The following is a 19,914-nucleotide window of genomic DNA, read 5'->3' on the forward strand; positions in this document are numbered from 1 at the left end:
AATAATAAAGTTATGCCATCTTCAATTTTAAATATTGTCCCACAGAGGCTTAAGAAACACAGTGCTTTGGATACTTTTTTCTTTAATGTACTCGTTTTTAACTGTGTTACTTTATTAATGGATTAGAACTAATTTTGGTCAAGGCCATGAAAATATGCCTGGAAAAAAGAGGTAAAAATTGTAATCTGGTAAGCACTTTGGATTATTTCCCTGAATTTTGACCCTTCTCTCTTTTCCCAGCATTTGTATGAGCTGATATGCTTATAGGGGCTAAGGAGCTTGTCTGTGTCTCAGTTTGTCATTATTGCCTCCAGGCACTCTCAGCGCCTTGCCAGTAGGTGAATGCTTAGTAGCCATCTGTGTGGAGGAGATAACGTGGCCTAAGCTGTGGAACAGTGGCCTCAGGCTGTCATATGTGGTTTTGTATACAAGCATGTGCAAGCTCTGGTCTAGACAGTACACACATTTGTACACGCCTTAGGTTTACTGGGTAAAGGGGTTAGTCTTTCCCACATAGCTGCCAGAAATTGTTGAAGTCTTAAGTCAAACAGCATATCAAAAAGTCTAGGGTGATTCCAAAATTATCAAAAGTCCATAAAGCGTGGCTACTCTGCTGAACATGAGCCTAGTTTATATTATAGCTATGAACACTAGTGGCCAAAAAAGCACAAAATTGGGATTTTAAGCGATTGGCATGCAGCAACACTTTAAATATGTGTTTTATCTATTTTTTTTCTGTGTATGTTGGGCTTATTTCTTGACTTTCATTAGGCTGATATATTAAATGAATTTTATATTTTATTGTTGCAGAAGTTAGAGTCCTTTTGCTACTGGCAAGGTTGACAGTTGATGTTTGAGCAGAAGGATAAATGAATGATGGTCACATTTACTTGGGAACACCTGTTATCCTTATCAAAACAGAGGTGCCTTTGTTTCCTTTCAAGCAAGAAAGGACACAACTTGGATTCTAGCGCAAAGTTGAAATCTGTGGCAGAGGCTAGGATGTATCCTTTATAAAGCCCAGGGTACCCAGAGCCAGTATTTCATTAGTTTTCTGGTAGTTTTCCTGACTTTGGAAAGATCTCTTAAGAATGGAGGGAAGGACGGTTTCTCTAGCACTTTTTGTGTGTTTTCGTGTGTGTGGCTTGTAACAGAAAATGTAGGTATCTTTTATGTTCTGTATTGCAAAGTCAGTTTTGATGGACAGTTAGATCATTGGATACTTATGATAGCACTATTAGAGGTTTACCCACTTCCTTGGTTATAAGATCAAGGGTAAGACCTTGAAGGGCTTCGGAGCTGACTCAGCGGCTGTGTTCTTTCTCTGTCTTGTTAAAGTGTTGCTTTTTAGATTCCAGTAGGAGCTTTTGTCCAGTGACCCAACTGATTTCACTTGGTTTGGTTGATACAGGAGAGAGAGAAGAGCTCCCTTGGTTTATTAGTTATTTAGGAACCTAGAATGTTGATGGCTGAGACCTCTGTGAATGAATTGTGTATTTTCTTGGATAAGGGCTGTGTGACCAGTAATGCCTTTGTCGAGTGAAGACTAATCCTTGTCTGAGAGGTGCTTTGAGTATCTTGGGGAACATGTGTGTGACTGTCTTTGTCTTCATTAGATTACCTAGATTACCACTCTTTAGTGACAGTTTCCTCCCCTGTCCTTTGGGAAGAAGGGAGAGACTTCCCATGTGGCCCACGTGGGTTAGGCCTCTGTGTTTTTCCTAATGGACCTCATGCTCTCTTGCCAGGAAGAGGAAGAACAGGAGGAAGAAGATGACGATGAAGATGATGACGACACTGATGACCTAGATGAGCTTGACACTGACCAGTTGCTGGAGGCGGAGTTGGAGGAGGATGACAACAACGAGAACGCAGGAGAGGATGGGGACAATGACTTTTCTCCCTCTGACGAGGAGCTAGCAAACCTTCTAGAGGAGGGAGAGGATGGGGAGGATGAAGACTCTGATGCAGACGAGGAAGTGGAACTGATCCTGGGGGACAGTAAGTCCAGGGCCGACCCTGAGGCTGAGCCTTGGCACCCAGGGGAAGGTCCCTTCCCTGCACTCTCCTGGCAAGCAAGCCCCACCGGGTTCTGTGCCCCATATCTGTAAATTCATCACTGGCCCCTTGAGGAAAAGCAGTTTCACATCTCTGATCCTCTGCTCTTTCACCAGACTGTATTACTAAAAGGCTGTTATCTTTAAAATAGAGGTTGGCAAACTTTCTCTGTAAAGGTTGGACAGCTAAATATTTTTTGCTTGGTGGGCCATATGGTGTCTCTTGCAACTCCTCAGCTCTGCTGTGAGTGTCAAAGCAGCCAGAGACCAGGTGTAAATTAATGATCGTGGCTGTGTTTTAGAAGTAAAACTTCACTTACAAAAATGCGTAGCGGGCTTGGTTTGGCCCATGGGCTGTAGTTTGTTGACTCCTGCTTTGGAGGATTAGCCTTAGAATGGAAGGCCAAAGGGTGGTTCTTCCTGAGGGGCAGAGCCAGACCTGGCAGCTGCTTACAGGGTGGGGGTGCCGTGCCTGCTCCTTTCTACAGTTACAAAGTAAAAGCCCTCTTGGGGAGGAGTCTTTTCCTGTGTGCTTTTGCCTAAGCCCTCTTACAGGCCAGGTGACAGATGTTTCTCTTTGGCTTGTTTGGTCTTCCTCGCCCCCTCTAAGTTATGAAGTACAAGCTCCAATTTTTCTAGTAATTTCCCTTTAGGACAGGTTTCTGAAGTCAGGTTTTCTCCTGACTGTGCTCATGAATCCTGAATAAACCGGTTACTAGTTCTAAGAGTTTGCTAGCTCTGCAGTTATATTCGGTCCACTTCAAGAGGACCTGTCCAGCAGCATCGCTATGACGTATGTCACTGTTGACAGACGTCTGCTTGCTGTGGTCCTGGTTCTTGTGCTGCCCTGGCCAAATGATGGGGAGTCATCCCTGAGATACTCAGCCATCTTCATGTAGCCAGTCAGGCCAGTATGCTCACAACTGCGGCAGGAATGATGCCTAACATGGTAGCCACTAACCACATGTGGCCATTAGAATGTAAATGAAAAATTCATGTCCTCATTTGAAGTATTTGGTAGCTGTGTGTGGTTACCATAGTGTACAGCACAGATACAGAACATTTACACGAAATTCATGCACAGGAAATTCTGTGTGCTGGCCTAGGCCCAACTTAGGCCAAGCCTCTTCATTGTGGATGCTTGGTTTTTAGAATCGTTGGTGTCTGGTGGCAGGAGGAGGAACGTGCGTGTACGTGTGTGGTAGCAGAGGTTGGGTGACAGTACTTATTTAAGTATAAAAGATTCTATTTCACAGAGACCCAAATCCATTTTCTTTGGGATAAATCTTAGATGTGCTTCTATCCCTCAAATGAAAGGCAGGATTGTCTTAGGGGAGACATGTTCTTACATGAGTCCTCTTGCCAAAGTTGTATATTGAGGAAGCTCTGGGGGGGGCTGTGCCTTCTGTGTCCTCATCTGCTGCTTACCAGCTTCCATACTTGGAGGTTGAGGTGACTCAGTGGAGGAGGACTTGCCTTGTCCCTAGCCATGGTCAGAGAGCCAGGGAAGAGGGATTAAAGGGCAAGGCACACATGACCGTATCAAGAGTAAAGGGGCAGTTTTTACTGACCCTTTTTGTCATCTGTGAATAGGGCCATGTTGGGTACAAGTTGTTTCCTTCCAAGTAACAAGGTAGGCCGGGAGGGCTGCTGGTGCTGGTACCCCTGGGATGAGAGTAGCACTTAACCTCTTTATTCTTTTTTTATTTGAATATAAAGCCACTAAATTTGTATTTGGCCTGTAGAATTACTGCCTTCTCTAACTTTACGAAATTCGTTCCTTTAGGCCTAAGAGGTACTGGAAAAAACCTTTATTCTTTTGGCAACGAGATAGCACTTTATTTTGGTAGGAATATTTATGATGTGAGAACGCCGTAGCAGTCGACAGCTTAAGGGCTTCTCAGCTTGGGCTCTAGAACTGAGGTGGTGATGTGGAGGTGGCATGGGTGGTGTGTCCTGCATCGCTGTTTGAGAGAGCCCTCCAGGAGCGTACCGCAGAGCGGGCTGAGGGACCATTCTCTGGACCCTTGGTTTGCTGGTATTTTGCTTCAGTAATCATCTAGAGCATTCACTCTTAACCTTTCTGAGCTTATGGAGCCTTTTATGATGTGATGAGAGTCACTAAGACTATAGAAAGCCACACCCCTGTGCCACCCCATAACTTTGTGAGGCCCCGGATCCCATAGAGACCCAGTGATTGGTTTCAGATGCAGAACCCCAACCCTAGGAAGAGAAAACACCTTGACTCTGAAGTCTTTTGTGTGTTCTCTGTTCCAGTCAGTTCTACCTCCCCCCAAAGCCTGTATGTTGTAGAGCAGCAGGTTAAACATTGTGGGGATTGATTATTTACATCTAGACTGCCTTTGCCTCAAAGGGCCTTTCAGGAGAGGTCCTGACCAGGGTCTGGGATTGGGTCTCTTCAACAGTTGAAGATACGAAAAGGCTGAGGAAGGGAGAGCAGAGGAGCCCTGTGACCACCAAGAGGGAGTCTGTGCCCAGGCCCTGAAGGTTCTCTCAAACACCGCGCCCGACAGTTATTTGCGTAAAGAGGATTGTGTCCCCGTCCTCTCCCAGCTGCATTTATACTCTGTACGTGTGATGCAGAGTTGTTAAGACTCTTAGCAGCTGCACAGCTGGTGGCCAGGTCTTAGGCAGGTGGTCTGGCATTGTGAATCCTAGATCTCAGGAGCCCTGGGGGAGTCTCTGGAGGTCTGCCACGGCCGAGGACACTGTGCTGTGCTCGGCTCTGCGGGGGCAGACCCTACCTGTTGGCGGTTCCTTCTGGAAGACTTGCAGCAAGGAGTCTGACGAGGCTGTTCAGCTTAGCTTGTCAGGTGTTCGTTCTCCCTGCTCCTCACCAGTAGTCCGGCTATGCTTATGCCCTCTTAGACCCAGGAGCACTGTTTTTTTCCAGACATCTCTTTTGTTTACCTTCAGGACTTTGTATCACAGCCATGCGTTTGTTGATTTTCCTTTATCCACTTCCGTTTTCTTCGTAAAGGAAATTGTAGTGAATGAAAGAAGGTTTGGGAACGTGGGTTGTTCTTGCTTCAGCTTTCCTGAGAGTCGATTCTTAGGTGTCTGGGAAAGGCTGATGGGGAATGCTATGGAACCACTGGTGTCTCTCTCTGCATGGGAAGTCCACAGCCCCAGGGAGACCTTGTTAAAATGGTTTCACAGCTTCCTGAGCTGTAATCAAAGGGGGCACCAAGGCCTTTCCCTTACCTTCACTCAGCAAATACTAGAGTCCTTAGGAGCTAGGTAACTATGTTTCTCTCCAATTGGACATGATGTATCCTCATTTTGAAGGTTCTTTTGCTTTGTTTCACTCCTCAGTGGATCCTTCCAGAGGTGTTAGTTAATGTGGTCTGTTCACTGCCTGAGAAGGCAGATGGTCCAGTGGAGGGCTCTTCCTGTGCCAGAGACATGGTGCTACCCTTCCAGGATGTTCTAGCTGCTCCCTGCTGGCCTACGGCCTTGAGTTTCTAGGTACTCGTTCTCTGGTATTACCATATGCTGGCCTGTACCTTTTTGCAACTTGTTCCTGCTGATTATATTCAGAGGAAAGAATCCTTGGTTGACAGTCTCTACCTTTATGGGGTCTTCTGATAAGAGAGTTGTTGAGTTTAAAAGAAATCTCATTCTTGCTTGCGCTCAGCCTGCCTTTTTAGTGGGTGTAGGGGGGTGGGTCAGGCAGGCCTGTGCGCCTGTCCTGGAAGGACGTGAGGCCATAGGACTGCAGAGGCTCACTCATTTCTCCCTCAGCCCTGCCCCTTTTGCAGCCATTCAGAAGTTTCAGAGGGGTTTGCCCTGTCCTTTCAGGGCCCCCCAGTCAGGAAGAACCTCTAGAAGGCAGAGAGCATTGCATCCAGGCCCTGTGAAAGGTGCAGGAACAGCAGGTCCCAGGGGTGGTCACTGTTGCCAACAAGTATATTCTCCAGAGCCAGCTCCAAGGAGTTAATTGATGTGTTTTCTTTTTTCTGGAAACTGGTGATTAACTTTGTTCAGGTATAAATGTATGTGTATAAAGGTGCTTCCTTCCTGAAAGCTTCCTCTAAGTCTGGTGAGTAATCTAGTCTCTCCCTCTTCCCTTTCAGCGGATAGCTCTGACAACTCTGATTTGGAAGATGACATCATCTTATCTCTGAATGAGTGAGGAGCCATCACCGTGTGCAAGACATTCCTGACAGGCGAGAAACTGAGTCAGATGAATTGAGAACACACCTTCCTTTCCCTTTCTCCCAGGGCTGTCTTTTAAGGAACTGCATGCCCTGCATTCAGAGGATTATGGCTTAGAGAGCCTCACTGGAATCTGAGGGTCCTTCTAAAACAATAACAACCACAAAAAAGACAACAGGGTTAGGCCCTATTCTGCTTCCCCCTTCTCCTAGGACGGACAGCTCTTTCCTCAAGGGGAAAAAAAAACATGTCTCTGGGGTTATTTCACAATATATTTTCTTTGTATAACGTTCTTTACTTAAAGAACAAGAAATAGTTTTTTATAAAATTTAAAAAGAAAAAAAAAACCAAAACCAGGCATTTATAACTGAGGGTATGAACTTATATCCACCAGGTCTCTTGTCCCAGCACTTCATTTTCTATGGAAGAAAATGATGTCTAAAGAACAATATAGAGGCATTTTTACATACGTATTTAAATGAAAAGGAAAATCGTGGTTTCTTAAATTGATAAGGATTAAGAATATTTTATTATAAATATAATATATGATTTTTTAACCTGTTCTGTTGCCTCATATGCTGTCAGGTTAAGTTGTTTTCCTTCTTGCCAGAGGTGGGGAGGAAGGCAGTGCTTATTTGCTGAGTAAATGCCTAGATTCACCCACCTTCATGGTTTGGGGGCAGCAAGGTCATTGTGGATATTGGTTTTGTGGAGTTGAGGGAACTTAGGATATAAGTTCACTCCCTCTATTTTTCTTTGTGATTCAGTTTTTCAAAAAAATTTTTTTTTCTTCCTTCTCCCCAATGTGGAAATTACAAATCAAAGGCCTTTTTCTTTAATGTAAAGTGTATTTATTTAAAAAAAATACAAAATAAACTACAAGTCTGTCTTTGTTTGTTTATGGCCTTTCCCTGTTCTCTTTTACCAAAGTGCGGTGGTCCCTTGCCCTACAGCTCTAGCCAGCCAGTAGAGAAGACGCCTTCCGAGAGAGGCAGCCCAGGATGGTGGTGAGACTCACTCTGCCCAAATAAAGCACTCTGGGGAGAAAAGTAGCTTAGTCACAGTGTCTGACCCTGGTCTGCGGCCCTCCCCCCAAGGGAGTATTGGTCTGTGCCCGAGAACCACGCTGGGGGGGTGGAGGAGGTGTTTGGGCATTGTGTGCTGTGGACACCTCTCTGTCCCGGGTTCTGACTTAAGAAGGCGGCTCTGCAGTACAGATTTGGTGGAGCTGGAAGTTTTGGAGGAACATGCTGGCAGAGTTAAGGAGCGGCCACCTCTAGAGTTAGTTGGGTGACCGTCATTACTGTTTCCTCAAGGGAGCGTTAACAGCGGACCAGAGCGGTTCTCCACTTTTGGCAGTTTGGGGCAGCAGGGGCCTGGGCAGGCTCAGGCCTTCAAAACCAGCCAGGGGTTGTGGAACTGGGGTACTGCCAGGGAAAGTGCCACGTGCTCTGACCTTTTCCCTTAACCCACCTCACCCTGCTCTCCTCCCACAATAAATAGGCAACCACAGTCTCTTCCTTTGAGTTACCCCCGTAACAGCTGCTTGGTTTCTATTGTGTAGGTTTCAAATAGCTAGAGACTTTTCTCCCTTTGCTGAGAGAAGAGGGGACAGATGTGGTTGTGAAGTAAACAAGACAAGACGGCTAAGACTCCTCAGGGGCTGGCAAAGCCCTCCTGGGCTCTGGAGCACCGTCCAGTTGACGACACACACTGAGGCGGGCCTGCGTCACACGTACCTCTTGGTCCTTTAGAGAGCAGAGCGCTCAGCCCTTACGTTGCTTCATGCCTCACACTAACCAGTGGAGTAGCCTTGACTGCTGGTGCTGGATGCATCAGGAGGAAACAGGTTAAAAGTCAACAAGGAAAAACACTGTTCTAGCCCTGAACTCCGCTGAGCCGCTGGCTGTCTCCCTCAACTCTGCCGGCAGCTCTTGGGAGGGCCTGCAGGTCTCTGGGGTGGAGATGGGGACCTCCGACAGGGGAGCGGAGTTGTGGCTGACTTGACAACACGCCCTGAGAGGCTAAGGAGACATCTGCCCTCTTTCTTACTGTACCAGGGCTTAAGATCTGAGTCACTTAGAAGAAACACGTACAATACTAGCAAACCAACAGTGAGGCAGAATTTGCCTCAGATTGTTTTTTTTGTTTTGCCTTTAAGCGACACCTCAGACAGGACCCGAACCCCCAGGTGGAGGCTCCGGACACCTGCAGTTAAATTGTTCTCTCTCTGGGACAGTCTAAAATCAATCAGCGCCTTGACCACCTCACCTGCTAGGTCTGAGAGTTCACAGAACCTGCTTTGTCTTAAGAGCCAAAGGAAGGAAGTGGTTAAGAGGGTCCAGAGAAGAGGAGCGGGAGGAAGGTCACACAGTGGGTGGGCTGTGGTTCTTTACCAAAAAACTCTGTAGTTCTTTTTGGGGCTATCCCTGAAGAGTAGACAAAGCAAGGGTTGAAGGGTCTTCTCTAACCAGATTTCCTAGCAGGTTTACATCTGGGAATGCTGCTGGGTGGTGTAGGATTCTGGGTTCTGAGCACCCACTCTATGAAGAACAGCCCCGAAAAGTTTTGAACTTCATGGGGCAAGGCACCTCTGGCCTGTGTATGACCCAGGCATTTCTCAAAGAACTGCAGGGAGCCCTGCATTGTGCCTTCAAGACACCCCTACCTCATTTGATCTGAACAGGGAGGGCCCACTCCTGCTTCCGGCAGTACGAGCTACCCTGGAATGGTGGAGCTGTGGTCAGCTGAGTCCCCCACGGACTTCCTCAGGCACCTGGCAGTTGTGGCCACAGCTCAAGGACAAACAAACAGGCAAATAAACGCACTTAACACTTCCTTTGGTCATGTTTTCTGTTGTGAACGTGCTTGTTCGCTCATGAGCACCCGCTGTGGCCCGGTGAGCAGTATCTCCCCCGGCACCTTCCCCTGTTCATTTTAAATCTCCGAGGTCCCAAAAAGCCACCTCTTTCCGTGTGGAGGCAAGTATCCTCCAGGCAGTCCACACTGAGCCTCATCCTCTACCTCAAAGCGTCCCAGCTGTCACCTGTGTTCCCTTGCATGGGCTGGGCTTGTGGCCGGGAGGGTGGTGTGGCCACCAGAACCTGGAGTTCTGGCCAGTTGGCTCATTTCTCTTACTGAGGCTGCTGTTGTCCCTCAGCTCTTCTGGGACATCCAGACTGCCACACAAACACTCCGAAGAGTGTATCTGGCCTGTGTTCTCTGGTGACAACTGCTGTGTGACTGGGTTCCCGCCCCGGTCCCCGACAGCGCTGGCTTCATTTGCCCTCTGACCTCATTAGAGACCAGGGAGGACAGCATTTTACTCTTTCAAGCCATCGTTCCCTCCCAGCTGGAGGATGCTTCCACATCCCCCCCAGCTGGGCTTAAATGGCTCTGACTAGCCCTGCCCCAGCGCCTTGGCACCTGGGACTTCATTTCCCCACCGAGGCACCTTTGTCCCAGTGGCCCCACCTCAGCAGCAGGGCAGGAGGCCACGGCACACGCTCTCACCTCACACCTGCGAAACAGGTATGTCAGTTAAGAGCATCTTCCTGATCTACCGTGCTCCCTTGCAGCGTTGCAAAAATTCTTCAGTCCAGGAGTTCAGTGTCCCTCCCCTAAAAAACTCTAGTGACTGGGCAGAGCCCCCCCCTCCCCGCCACTGATACATTAGCCCCCAAACAAGCAAGAACCAGAATTTACAAACACTGGGTACATTTCAAGAATGAACCAAAAGAAGCTCCTTCCCGCCCTCCATTCTGGCATTTGGCCTCCGGTGTCCCTGGGAGTCTGAGGCAGCTCTGCCTCCAGCCAGGTGCTCCCGGGCTGCCACAACAGCCACATTAAGGCTGAATAAGAGGGGGAGCCTGCGTCGATCTGGGACCCCGAGACCCTGTGGCATCCATACTGTACTTGTCTTCCCCGTGACAAGACCACACAACTGCTGAAGACTACCTGCCTGCAAAAGGCCTCAAGATTAGGCATGTTGTCCAACTGTTAGAGCTCAAGCAGATGCACACACACATTCAGGGCAGGAAAACGAAAACTCCAAAACCACCAAAGCTGCCGGCTATGGAGCTCAGGCTCACGGGCTCTGCTCAGGCAGGCAGGGGAGGGTCCAGAGGCAAACAACTTGCTGTGAGCCAAGGCTAAAGACAAATGTGAACGTAGTCCTGACTGGGCCCAAAGAGCTGAGGGACTGAGAGCCACCAACACGGCAGGATTCTGAACTATATATACCCGGGCCGGGAAGCTGACCTAGAGCATTTGCGTGCGTGCAGTGGGGAAAAGTCTTCCATTGACTGAGGAAAAACTTGATTAAACCAGGAGAACAGGATTAAAAATCCATCCTCTGACAAAGGCTTTACTGACAACTTTCCATACAGTTAGTCAAAAAATAAAAAAATACAGAACACAGCAGACAGTATCTCGTACACTAGAAATCAACGTGACAGGAGTCCCTTTTCTCATTGCTGTTAAAACAAAAGACAAAAAACAAAAAACACAACCCTAAAATCTAAGAACTTAGTTTTGGTGGGGGGTCGGGACTCTGGTCCCCCATTAAATGAACCAAAATAACCCAGCAGAGAATTCAAACCAAGGGGGTAGGATGTGGGGAGGGGGTGGTGGTCAGATCTTAAAATAACTGCTTTTGTGACACAAATGCGGAGCTGGAAACAGGTTTGGGCTAGGCAGTGTCTCTCACTATAACTATCACCATGTGTTCTTCTTCTAGCTTGCCCAATGTCCTCAGTGCGGACTGGAGGTACTGCTGTGAAAAGTCGCAGGGCGGGAAGGCGTAGAGCATGCCCGTGCTGTCTCTGCCCTTGGACCCACCCACCGGCAGGCTGATCACCCCCGCTGCCTGCTTCTGTTTCAAGTAGGAGACCAGGTTCCTGAGAAGCCGCCTCTGTAAGCCTGGCTCCACCGCGGGCATCCCCTCAGTGCCAGGCCCGCTGGGGGTCGCCTGGGTGGCTAGGAGCACCGCATAGCCATTGGGGCTCCCCTGCTTGATCCGCCGCGTGACCTCGTCGAGCTTGGGCTGGTCCAGTCGCAGACGCTGGGCGATCTTCAGCTGGGTCAGCTTGCTCCCGGAAGTGTGGTCTTTGAGGAGGCCCGTGATAACCCCCTGGTCCCCCTCTAGGATGTGCATAGATGTCGGGAAGCAGCTGTTTTTCAACACTAGGAGCCCATTCCAACCCAGCTGCAGTGTCTGGGCATACTCGGAAAGATTCTTGAGCTTTTTGGTCTCGTGTTTTGGCTCTTCCAGAGGCTTGGGCTCAGCCTCAGCGGTCCGATGATTGCGCTCGCTCTCTCGGGTCTTCTTCCCGTGGGAAGAGTCTGGAGCCTCGTGGTGGTGGTGGTGGCTCCGCTCCTCAGCCCCATGTCTGCTGTTGCTGAGGGAGTTGCTGCTGGACTCCTTGGGCCCGTCACTGGAGTGGTTCTCCTTACGGCTGCGCTCAGGGGTGCGGTCAGAGCCCCGGTCCACCTGCTGCCCACCACCCTTGGTCCTGCTCCGTTCCTCATAAGGGGAGTGGGTTGTCCTCCCGCGCTCACTGGAAAGGCTCCTCCGCTTCCGCCTCTCCTCCCAGGGCTTGGGCAGGCCCCGGTCCCCATCTCCCCAGCGCTCCCCACTCCGGCTGCGCACCGACCGGCTGTAGCCCTCCAGGCTGTTTCGGCGGTCGGAGCTTTTACTAGGGCTGGTCCAGTCCCCTTCCAAAAAGGTCCGGTCTCGGTCTGAGTACAGGAGGTGTGGGGGGGTCCTATCCCGCACCCGTAGGTCTGCATCCAGGTTTCGGTGCCGGGTATACCCGTCGGGGAGCAGCTCGTAATGCACAGGGAGGGGTGAAGGCTGGTACTGCTGGGGATACCGAGTCTCCTCTGCTTTGGCAAAATCCACGCGCAGCCTCCGGTCTGGACCACCCAAGGGAAAGCCCCTCATTTTTGCACAGGCGGCCTGAGCTGCATCCAAGCTCTCGTACTGGATGTAGGCAAAGCTATCTCCCTTGACATGATCAATGGTCCGAATGCTCCCAAAGCGGTCAAACTCCCGGGCCAGAGCGGCCAGTGACGTGTTAGGTCCCAGGCCGCCCACCCAGAGACGAGTGGTGGGGTTGGCCTTGCCGTAGCCTATCTTGATGGGGTTTCGGCCAATCACCCGGCCCGACATGGCCACCTTAGCCCTGTGGGCCATGTCCAGGTTCTGGAACTTGAGGAAGGCATACGCACCACCCTGGCCTCGGGCAGGCCTCTTGATGACCACCTCCTCAATGATGCCGTACTTCTCAAAGGCCCGCCGCAACTCCACCTCCGATACGCTGTGGTCCAGGTTCCCGATGAACAGGTTGCGCGTGGCCCGCTGGTCGTCCTCAGGCATCAGGTCCTCCTCGCACACGGCGGGGTAGCCGTAGGGGCGCCCGCGGTCGTCGTATAGCCCGTAGTAGTCCAGGGCCCGCTCCCGGGATAGCCCCACCGCGGCGGCCGCGGCAGCATCCAGGGCAAAGGCCGCCGCGGCGTGGCGGGCGCGGGGCTCCCGCAGCGGCGGGGCGGCCACTGGGGACAGCGAGCGCTGCTTGTACTGGTAGCCGCCGTGCAGGGGCAGGTAGCCGAGCGGGTCGGCGGGCGCGGGCGGCCCCGGGGGCGGCGTGGAGGCGGCAGCGCTGCTGCTGCTGCTTCGCCGGCTGCTCCCGCCGCCGCCGCCGCCGCCGCCGCCACCGCGCAGGTACACGGGCTCCACCTTGAGCGGCCGGTCGTAGAGCAGCAGCTGGCGGGCCAGGGCGTGCTGGCGGGCCTCGCGTGCGTCCTGCGGGTGCCGGAAGTTCACGTAGGCCACGCGGCCCAGCTCTGGCGTGTGCGACAGGCGCAGGCTGATCTCGCCGAAGCGCTTGAACTGGTGGAAGAGCCGGTCCTCGAGGTGCTCGGCGGGCAGCGCGGGGCTCAGGCTGCTGATGAGCAGCGTCTTGTACTCGGGCGCGGCCGCCGACGAGCCGGGACCCGCGGGCTCGGCCCCGGGCGGCGGCGGCGGTGGTGGCAGCGGAGACGCGCGGGGTGAAGCACCTGAAGCGCCTGGGTCCCCGGAGGCCTTGCCGCCGCGTGCCCCGCCGCCGGCGCCCGAGCCCGAGGAGCGGCCGCTGCTCGCACGGTGATTTGCGTCCCCCGCGCCGCGGCCGTCGCGATGCCCACCCCCGCCGCCCCCGCTACCGCGGGGTTTGTCGCGAGCCCGCGCTGGAACGGGATGCTTGGCGCCGCCCGAGGCCTTGTGCGCCGCCCGCCGCCCGCCCGCCTCCGCCTCCCGTTCGCGCTCCCGCGGCCGCTTGGCCGACGATGACGAGCCGCGCCCGCTCGGGCTCGAGTCTCGCTCGCTCTGCCTCTTCATGGCGCCGGCGCGGCGGGCGGGCGGGCGGCCCGCAGGCCCCTCACAGCGGCGGCGGCGGCGGCCGAGGAGGCAGCGCCCCCGGCGCCGCCATCTTGGACAAAAGGACTCGGCGCGGCGGTGGCGGCGGGGCGGGGCGGGAGCGGCGCCCAGGGGCTGGGCGTCGCGTTATCAGGCTGCGCCGGACTGTCACGTGACCCCGCAGCGGGCGGGGCGAGAGTTGCGCCGGGCGTACGTCATCGGAATGCGCCGCCCCGTGTCACGTGATCCCGGGGCGGGCGGGCGGGCGTGAGCTCTGACGCCACCGCGCGGCCAAGGGGCCGGGCTACGCGGAGATCGGGGACGTCGCGAGAGCACTGTCCCCGACCCCAGCCGGCTGCAGGCCCTAGGCCTCCGGCTTCCGGCTCGGGGGTCCGCGTTGCGTGGAATGGGAGTGGCAGCGTCTGTGGGCGCTGGGCTCCCTGGTCTGGTCTTGACCCAGCGCGGCCTCTTTACGTGGCATCCCCCCAATCCCCACCACAGCATCTCCCGACTGTGGTCCGGGATCGACAGGCGCGAGAACCTAAGCACGCCGCTCCCTAGGCCCCGTCTAGGACCCACGCCCCACAAAGCAGACATTCTCCGCGTTCAGGTATCACCTGCAGCGGTCCCCGGAAAGGCCGCGACGACCACGGGCTATGAATGTAAAAGGCGAGGCCCTTTTGGGTTCAGGCAGAGAGATACCTGAGCCAACAACCTACCTGCCGTTTACCGAGGGGGAATAGGCTCCTTGGCGCCACGGCGTCCACCCTCTGCTGTGGCCTCCCGAGCAGATGGTGGGCTGTAAGGGCAGGGCCACGGAGCCAAGGGCGAAGAGAAGGCCAAACCCAGTAGTTACCACAGCTTGCCACGCTTACCTCTCGCTGACCAGTGCCTTTCCATCCACCTCCAGGGCCAGGACCTCTTCTGCAGAGGTGAGGTGCGGGGAGAATCCTGCCCAGGTGCCCAAGCCCCCTTGGGAAGGTTTCATTCTCCAGAGAGCTGCTGGACGCATCGCAAAAACCGACCCAACTTCTGCAAGGAAACCGTGGGGGTGGGAAGAGCCTACCGGTTCCTTCTCCCACAATCATAAATAAAGCACCTCCTGGAGCAGCTGAGGCAGGTGCAAGGGGAAAGCTCTTACAAGGAACACCTGTAACAAAGAAACACCTGTAACGTTGCCTGATCTGAACTCCACTTCCAGAATGAGTTAACCCTTTGTAGATCACCTTGGGGGTCAGCCCTACAGCGGTAGTGGTTGGTTTACCCTGCGCCTGTGTTCAGTGTGGCCTGTAGGCCACAGCTATTCACCTCCTAAGACTAATGTCTTCAGCTGTGGATCTTCCTAGCACTTGTTCGGGGTTCAGGACACTGCACTTTGTCAGATCTTAATAGCCCACCTAATTCCTCCAAACAAGGAAGTCTTCGCTCGAGAAGTAGCTCAACCTTCTTGCTTCCCTCCTAGAAACAAGGTATTGAAGATATGCTGGTTGTCATCAGTGGATGCCACAGCAGGTGGGAACAGGGCCTATGGAGGTAAACTGAATTTAGCAGCATAAACGATGTGACCTGAAGTCTTCCTTGGAAAGCATTGCTTTAGTCCTTCCCTTCAGCTGGTCTCCGCAGGCCCGAGAAGCAGAGGGGTCTCCACCAAGTCACAGCTCATGCTGACAATTGGGTTTCCCAAAGCCAACCCCGGAGAGGAACTGAAAAACCAGACTCTGGGGACAAGAGACTTCACTGTTGGGACTTACCTTGGGTAAACAAGGCAGAAGGCAGCCTCTCACTGACTTTGTATAAACCAACCCCTGCAAATCTTACAAAACCCCAATTAGGCATCAAAAGCTTGGGACTGACATGAGGCCACAAACTCAGATGACCAAGTAGATGGCCAGATCTGGACAGTGGTTGGTGGAGGTAGCCAGGCCAAGAGCATGTTTAGAAATGTGATGGTACTAAACACCGGCAGTTACTGAGGTCATCCTCCCAGAAGGCCACACTAAATCGACCCTCCATCCTGCTCGGGCACAGCCCCGATAAAGCCCCTCCCTCGTACACCAGATTCAACCCCCGTGCCCTGCAAGAAGCCGCATGGCCTCTGGCTCCTCTCCTGTGACTTCCACTCGAAGTCACCTCAGGGTGGCGCATCAGGCGCAGCCACCTCCTGGGCTCGCCTCCACTCCTGCACCAGCCCCCCTTCCCCCCACGCCTCAGCCCGTGTCCTGCCCTGGCATCTCCAGCCCTGGTCGCCGAGGGACAAATGTGAAGGTATCAGACAATTCTTTGTTAACTGGAAAGCATAAACTGGTGGGATCTTCATTAGGGTTGAAATCCTATTTCAGATTCACTTTAATTCTCCAAGGACAGCTAGAAATTTTCTTCCTTTAATAAAAAATTCCCAGACACACTTTAAAGTCCTAGAGTAAACCAGCAACAGAACAAAGTGAATCCCCCCCAAGGGGGGCGCTGGAGAGCCAGCATCATCAGGAAAGCTCCAGGCTTCACACCTGACATTGTCAGGAGCCCGCCTAAAAAATAAATTACAAAAAGGCTGTGGGGAAGAGGCAGGTGAGCTGCTTTCCCCTCAGGTGCAGCAGGGATCAGGCAGACTACAAATCAGTCCGTGAACTGGCTGCCTTGGGGGCATATTTAGGCATCAGTTCATTAATCTTCCGGATGTAGTCGGACTTCTCCGCACAGCCTTTGCACGTCTCCCCCCAGTCGTCCAGGATCTTCTTGAGCTCTTTCACCCGGAGCTTCTTCAGGTCCACTGTGCTCAGGTCGATCTGCTTGTCTGGAGGAAAGAGCAGGGAGAGCTGGTGGGAGTGGCCACAGACCCCCCCCCCCACCCCTAGTCCCAGGATGGGTCACCCCTGCACAGCCCCCCAACCCTTAAAACAAGCAGCCCTACTGGTCAGAGGGGGACAGACATTTCTAGACACCTGCGGTGCGTGTCAGTGCCCACCGCCCTGACCTGCGGGAACTGGCCCGAGGCCCCTTCACCAGAAGGCTGGTCTCACCCTGGCGGCATCCACCCGGATGTGCAGTGCTGCCCGGCCCGGGACGGAGGCCATGTGGTCCTTACAGGACAAACCTCACAGGAGAAATGAGGTTCCCACTCCCCCAGGTGCCCTGACAACTAGTCACTCACTGTAGAGTGACAGCTCCAGGGTGACAGAACAGACAGATCTCCTAGCTCCAATTTCCCAACACAGACCCTGGTCAGGAGCTTACTCCCCGTGGCCACTCGTGAGCACAGACCAGGAGCCAACCGCACCTGTCGCAGGTCCCTCTCAGGAGACCAGGCATCCTGGACACAAGTGGGCAACCATGGGCCCTTGGACACTCGCGTCACAATAAAATATGCTGGTGTTGTTTGAATTTTATAGACAACTATTTCTGGTCCTGACTCAGAGGACGTGGCCTGCTTTTTTCCTCTGTTCAATAAAAGGGGTGCCGCAGCGCCCGGAACGCTTGGGTCTGCCTGTCTGCACACAGCATTTCCCTTCAAAATAATAAAGATCGCTGGGCCTTCAGCAGGACGAGCCTATTAAGACCAAGTCAGGCCACATCCCTTCTCTGCTCAAAACCCCATGTTCCCAGGGGCTGGGTGGTTCAGTTGGTTAAGCATCCGACTCTTGATTTTGGCTCAGGTCATGATCTCAGGGTCATGGGACTGAGCCCCGCATCGGGCTCTGTGCTCAGTGGGGCACCTGCTCGAGATTCTCCCTCTGCCCCCCCGCACTCTTCCTCTAAAATAAATAAATCTTAAAAAAAAAAAGATCTCTCTGCGGTCCCCCCACAAACCAACAAACCATGTTCCCAACTTCACTTAGACTAAAGACCTGAAGCCAAATCACCAACCTGCAAGGCCCTCTGTGACCCGTCCCCCCGTCATCCACCACCTATCTCCTCTGCCTGCAATGCTCTTCCATTAGCTCCTCTTGGCTGATCTTCTACCGCCTTCAAAGTCTGCTGAATGCCACCTCCTCCGTGAGGCCTATTCTGCCAGATCCGTACCCCCCGACCCGCTACTGCACGCACTCGCCGTGGCTCTCGTTTCTCACCCGCCTCTCCCAGCTAGCATGCCTGAGCGCGAGGCTCCGTGGTGGGTCCGTAAAGCCTGGCCACACTCACCATACTTCAGCTCACAGATCTGGCTGTCCTTCTTCTTGAGCTTCTCACAGACCTTCTCCACGGGGATGTGGTGGGCCAGGGGCTTGGACACCTCGTTGATGATTTTAGTGGCAGCGTCCTCTGTGGCCCCGATGTAGTAGCACTGCAGCGAGAGAGGACAATGGCCTTCAGGCGGTTCCACTTGAGAGCCTTCTCCTCTGCAACACTGACAGCTCAAAACCTCTCTGGCAGGGTCTCCTGTTCCCACGCCCTGCCTTTACTGGCGGTCACATTCGGTCAGTGTGAACCCCGGGCTCTCAACACATGCTCGGTCCCAGAGCTGACAGCCTCCAAATAAGTTTACGAGTTACCAGGATTCAGACCTTTAAACAGAGACGAACAAACCAGCGACTGCCAGGGAAATTAAAGCTACAAAAGTCCTCGTTTTATAAGGGCTCTTGTCCTCAATTCGGCCCTAGCCCATCCTGTGCCCACTTTGTTGTCTTCTCGTGTCCTCACACATGGCCTCCTCTGCGCTCACAATGGCTGGTCCCTCTGGGGGGGATGCTCTTCCCCGCTCCCCCCCCCAAACAATGATAACTCTTCCTCCGAGAGATTCTTGACTATTCTGCCTAAATCAGCGCCCACCCTCTCTGCCAGAGCACCCTGGTCATTTTCTCCAGGACACTCATCCCATGGCATCATTTGCCTGTTATTTCTCCCCACTGATCCTCCCAGTGTCCAGCACACAGTAGGTGCTTAATCAATACTAACATGAGAAAAAAACATCCTAACTGCAGGATGCATGAAAGCACTCGCGTCCCGCACCAGCATACTGACACAACAGCGCACCTCCTGAACGCAAGTGGGCAGGGCCAGCCAGGGAGGGGAACAGGCTACTCACCAACCGATTCTCTTTGCCTCTTGCTTCCTGACAGAATTTTGTAAGTTCTTTTTCAATAGAGGATGGTGAAAATGTGACATCTCTGTCTTTGAGGTCCTGATAAAATCTTCCCAGATAAGAGATACAGACTGGAAAAGAGAGGGAAAGGAGATGCTCAGCAATCACCAAGTTGCACCCCAGTCCACCAGGAGGGAACTCCGTCAGCAATTTTAATAGGAGACACGGAGGTGAGTTTTTCCATCACCGGGGTTTCTCAGGTACCCTAACAGGCCGAACCCAGCTCCAGGTTGCTGGGGTCCCCTGGTACACCCAGGGCACGCGGGCATCGAGCATCACCCAATGACCCACACACGGCTCCTCCCTGCTCCTTCCACAAAGTTTAAGCCGAGACTGAACACGTGTCCTTGATATGGACTCACTGTGACCTCATAAGAGGCCAAACCGGAGAGCGAAGACAAAAACGATCCAAATGCTTCTCATTTCCAAACACAACACCAAACCCCGAGGTGCGGCTTCGCAAGCCCACTGGACCCGGCGCGGCGCTCACAGCCGGCCCTAGGGGCTCCCGACCTGAGCCAGGGAGAGCCTCTGCCCAGAGGTGGGAAAGGACAAAAACTCCGGCGTTATCTCAGTGTCAAGACAAGTTTTCTGTACGATCTAGTCCCAACTTTTTCTTGTCGGACCAGTTTCCTAGGCCCGGGAACTGTTTTCTAGCCGGCGTCTGCCCCTCCTCGGGCGGACGCCGCTGGGACCGGCCGCCGCCCCCTCCCGTTCCAGCCCCGGCCTCTCGGCCGTTCTGTGGTGTTCAGCGCCGCCGCCAGGCCGGCCTTGGCGCGCGGACCCCGGCCCCGCCGCACCTTCGCAGTCGCCCGGCCGCAGGGTCCGGCCACCCGGCAGCACGCTCAGAGCCAGCGCCACCGCCAGCCCGTGCGTAGCCCACATCCTCCGCCGCCGCCGCCGCCGCCGCCCGACTGAACCGCGCCTGCCGTGCGGCGCTTCCTCCAGGTCCCGGCGCGCGCCGTAGTTCCCCATTGGCGGGCTGCCCCCGCGCCCTCCCACACGCCGCGCTCGTATTGGTCCACGCGCCTCGGAGCCCAGACGGGCGGCTCCACGCTACCCTTCCCTATTGGCTGGTAGCGTCGCCCGCCCTTGGCCCTAGACAGTTGTCGGCCGCTGATTGAACCAGGGCGTCCGGCAGGAAGCGGCCGCGGGGGTGGCGGAAGCGGCCCGGGCCGCCATCTTGAGTAGGGGCAGCGGCCGTGCCT

The 19,914-nt window shown here is 53.7% G+C and overlaps 3 protein-coding genes across 3 annotated transcripts in view; 1 reads left to right on the plus strand and 2 right to left on the minus strand.

Moving 5' to 3' along the window:
* The window catches only part of DCAF1 (DDB1 and CUL4 associated factor 1), a 73,664-nt gene extending 66,539 nt beyond the window's left edge, over positions 1 to 7,125 (plus strand). The window contains exons 23-24 of the mRNA XM_064595586.1: positions 1,749 to 2,001; positions 6,155 to 7,125. Of these exons, the coding sequence (XP_064451656.1) occupies positions 1,749 to 2,001; positions 6,155 to 6,213 (312 nt within the window). The 3' untranslated portion in view covers positions 6,214 to 7,125. The remainder of the gene's footprint in view (positions 1 to 1,748; positions 2,002 to 6,154) is intronic.
* Positions 7,126 to 10,556: 3,431 nt separating this feature from the next.
* RBM15B (RNA binding motif protein 15B) lies at positions 10,557 to 15,837 on the minus strand. The gene is made up of 2 exons (XM_045862270.3): positions 15,030 to 15,837; positions 10,557 to 14,782 (listed from the first exon to the last, which is right to left on the minus strand). Exon 2 carries the CDS (start codon positions 13,612 to 13,614, stop codon positions 10,927 to 10,929), a length of 2,688 nt encoding a protein of 895 aa, XP_045718226.1. The 5' UTR covers positions 13,615 to 14,782; positions 15,030 to 15,837; the 3' UTR covers positions 10,557 to 10,926.
* Positions 15,838 to 15,991: 154 nt separating this feature from the next.
* Positions 15,992 to 19,696, minus strand: MANF (mesencephalic astrocyte derived neurotrophic factor). Its single transcript, XM_045862271.3, has 4 exons — positions 19,507 to 19,696; positions 18,650 to 18,777; positions 17,767 to 17,908; positions 15,992 to 16,423 (listed from the first exon to the last, which is right to left on the minus strand). Exons 1-4 carry the CDS (start codon positions 19,679 to 19,681, stop codon positions 16,239 to 16,241), a joined length of 630 nt encoding a protein of 209 aa, XP_045718227.2. The 5' UTR covers positions 19,682 to 19,696; the 3' UTR covers positions 15,992 to 16,238.
* Positions 19,697 to 19,914: the final 218 nt, after the last annotated feature.

Source organism: Mirounga angustirostris, unplaced genomic scaffold, assembly GCF_029215605.1.
Source record: "Mirounga angustirostris isolate CCGP_5_RB_7025 unplaced genomic scaffold, mMirAng1.0.hap1 SCAF_1, whole genome shotgun sequence".
NCBI lineage: Eukaryota > Metazoa > Chordata > Mammalia > Carnivora > Phocidae > Mirounga > Mirounga angustirostris.

What these genes read in the sequence shown, in the direction of transcription:
- RBM15B (XM_045862270.3), bottom strand. Translation starts at nt 13,614, where the DNA reads ATGAAGAGGCAGAGCGAGCGAGACTCGAGCCCGAGCGGGCGCGGCTCG.
- MANF (XM_045862271.3), bottom strand. Translation starts at nt 19,681, where the DNA reads ATGGGGAACTACGGCGCGCGCCGGGACCTGGAGGAAGCGCCGCACGGC. An exon ending in GAGGCAAAGAGAATCGGTTG is followed by an intron (nt 17,909 to 18,649) that starts GTGAGTAGCCTG and finishes CTCTCGCTGCAG; the next exon opens with TGCTACTACATCGGGGCCAC. An exon ending in GATCTGTGAGCTGAAGTATG is followed by an intron (nt 16,424 to 17,766) that starts GTGAGTGTGGCC and finishes TCTTTCCTCCAG; the next exon opens with ACAAGCAGATCGACCTGAGC.